At 40.7% G+C, this 1,561-nt stretch overlaps 1 protein-coding gene across 1 annotated transcript; it reads left to right on the top strand.

The window, feature by feature from the left end:
* Window positions 1-227: 227 nt before the first annotated feature.
* On the top strand, window positions 228-755 carry LOC145635556 (uncharacterized). The gene has a single exon (XM_081686867.1). It carries the CDS (start codon window positions 228-230, stop codon window positions 753-755), a length of 528 nt encoding a protein of 175 aa, XP_081542993.1.
* Window positions 756-1,561: the final 806 nt, after the last annotated feature.

The raw sequence follows: 1,561 nt of genomic DNA, 5'->3' as shown, positions 1-1,561 counted from the left end.
AGGCCGAGCCTGGAACGAAGATAACGGCAAATGAAGTGAAGAAGTTTATCTGGAAAAATATTTTCACCAGGTTTGGGTTGCCGATAGCGATGGTCTTTGATCACGGTTCGCAATTTGACTGTGCCCCAGTTAAGAATTTTCTCGTCATATATAAGGTAAAGTTCTCCTATGCCGCGGTTTGTCATCCTTAGTCCAACGGTCAAGCAGAGGCCGCTAACAAACAGATTATGAATGCCTTGAAGAAGAAAATAGAAGACGCCAAGGGATTATGGGCGAACCTTGTACCTGAGATACTATGGGCAAACAGGACGACAACAAAGGAAACAACTAGTGAATCACCCTTTAATCTTGCTTTCGGCTCAGAGGCGGTTATCCCGGCAGAAGTAGGACTCCCCACATTCCGAGTTCAACATTTCTGCGAGGAACAAAACGACCTATTGTTACGACAGCAACTAGATTTTCTACCAGGGATCAGGCTAACGGCCGAAATTAGGTCAGCAACACACAAAGATATAATGTGTAAGGCGTACAACAAACGTGTCAATTATGGGCCGTTAGAAGATGGAGATCTAGTGCTGCGGAGGACAGCGGCAATAGGAAAAGGAAACATTGATGGCAAACTTACTGCTAATTGGGAAGGACCATATCAGGTGTATGAGACCGTGAGACAAGGTTCCTACCGTCTTATGACCCTCGAAGGGAAACCGTTAAAGAATGTATGGAATGCAACTGTGCTTAAAAAGTACTATGTTTAAACGCTTTTAATCTAAATTACAGTTTTAAATTGTAATAGATATAGTTGACAGAGTTTGATGTCGGCATAAACTATATATATAAAGTATGATTTTGTGGAACAATATGGAACCATCTGCTTACTTTCGATATGCAAGTCTACGCAGCCTAGCTAGCTGTTACACTCATTCAACTAACAGAATGGTTGGATAACTAAAGCATCTTGAGGCGAGTTGAATGGATTGTCTGATCCACTTCCACTGCTCGGCCCATTAAAGGTCGCAAATTACACAAAGCTCTCACACAGTGAGAGGCTTATGTACGCAAAAGCTTTCATATAGCTAGAGGCTGATAACGGTGTTAATTTCATACGAGTAACCATACAATGATAACTCGAAGAAATGGGGGAATATATGATGCATAAACTGTACTGATAGTAATGCAGCATACAATAAACAAGGCTAAAGGCTTAAAAAGATAACAGAGAGGTAAGCAAAAATAAAACTTGTCAAAACTATAGTTAGTATACGACACTCCATGCCGACAAAAAGTGTAATTACAAATCAAAAATCAACAGTTATCGCCCATCATAGTATGTTGCTTAAAACATAGCGGAATATAACAGGGAAGGGAGTAGAAAGTTATTAATAAAACAAATTAAACTATTCGTTGGAAAATTAGACAAAGCAAAACCAGCGTAAACGGCCAAAACACTTCAATTCTGTGTCCCCTCAGATTCCTTCTCCTAACCACCGTTATGGGAAGGGGTAGTAAAAACGGCATCATCAAATTGCTCATCAGGGAGGCCGCGAGGATCGACATTCTTCAT

Source organism: Chenopodium album, chromosome 1 (assembly GCF_948465745.1).
Source record: "Chenopodium album chromosome 1, dcCheAlbu1.1, whole genome shotgun sequence".
Lineage (NCBI taxonomy): Eukaryota > Viridiplantae > Streptophyta > Magnoliopsida > Caryophyllales > Amaranthaceae > Chenopodium > Chenopodium album.
This window is presented reverse-complemented; position numbering and strand designations above follow the sequence as displayed.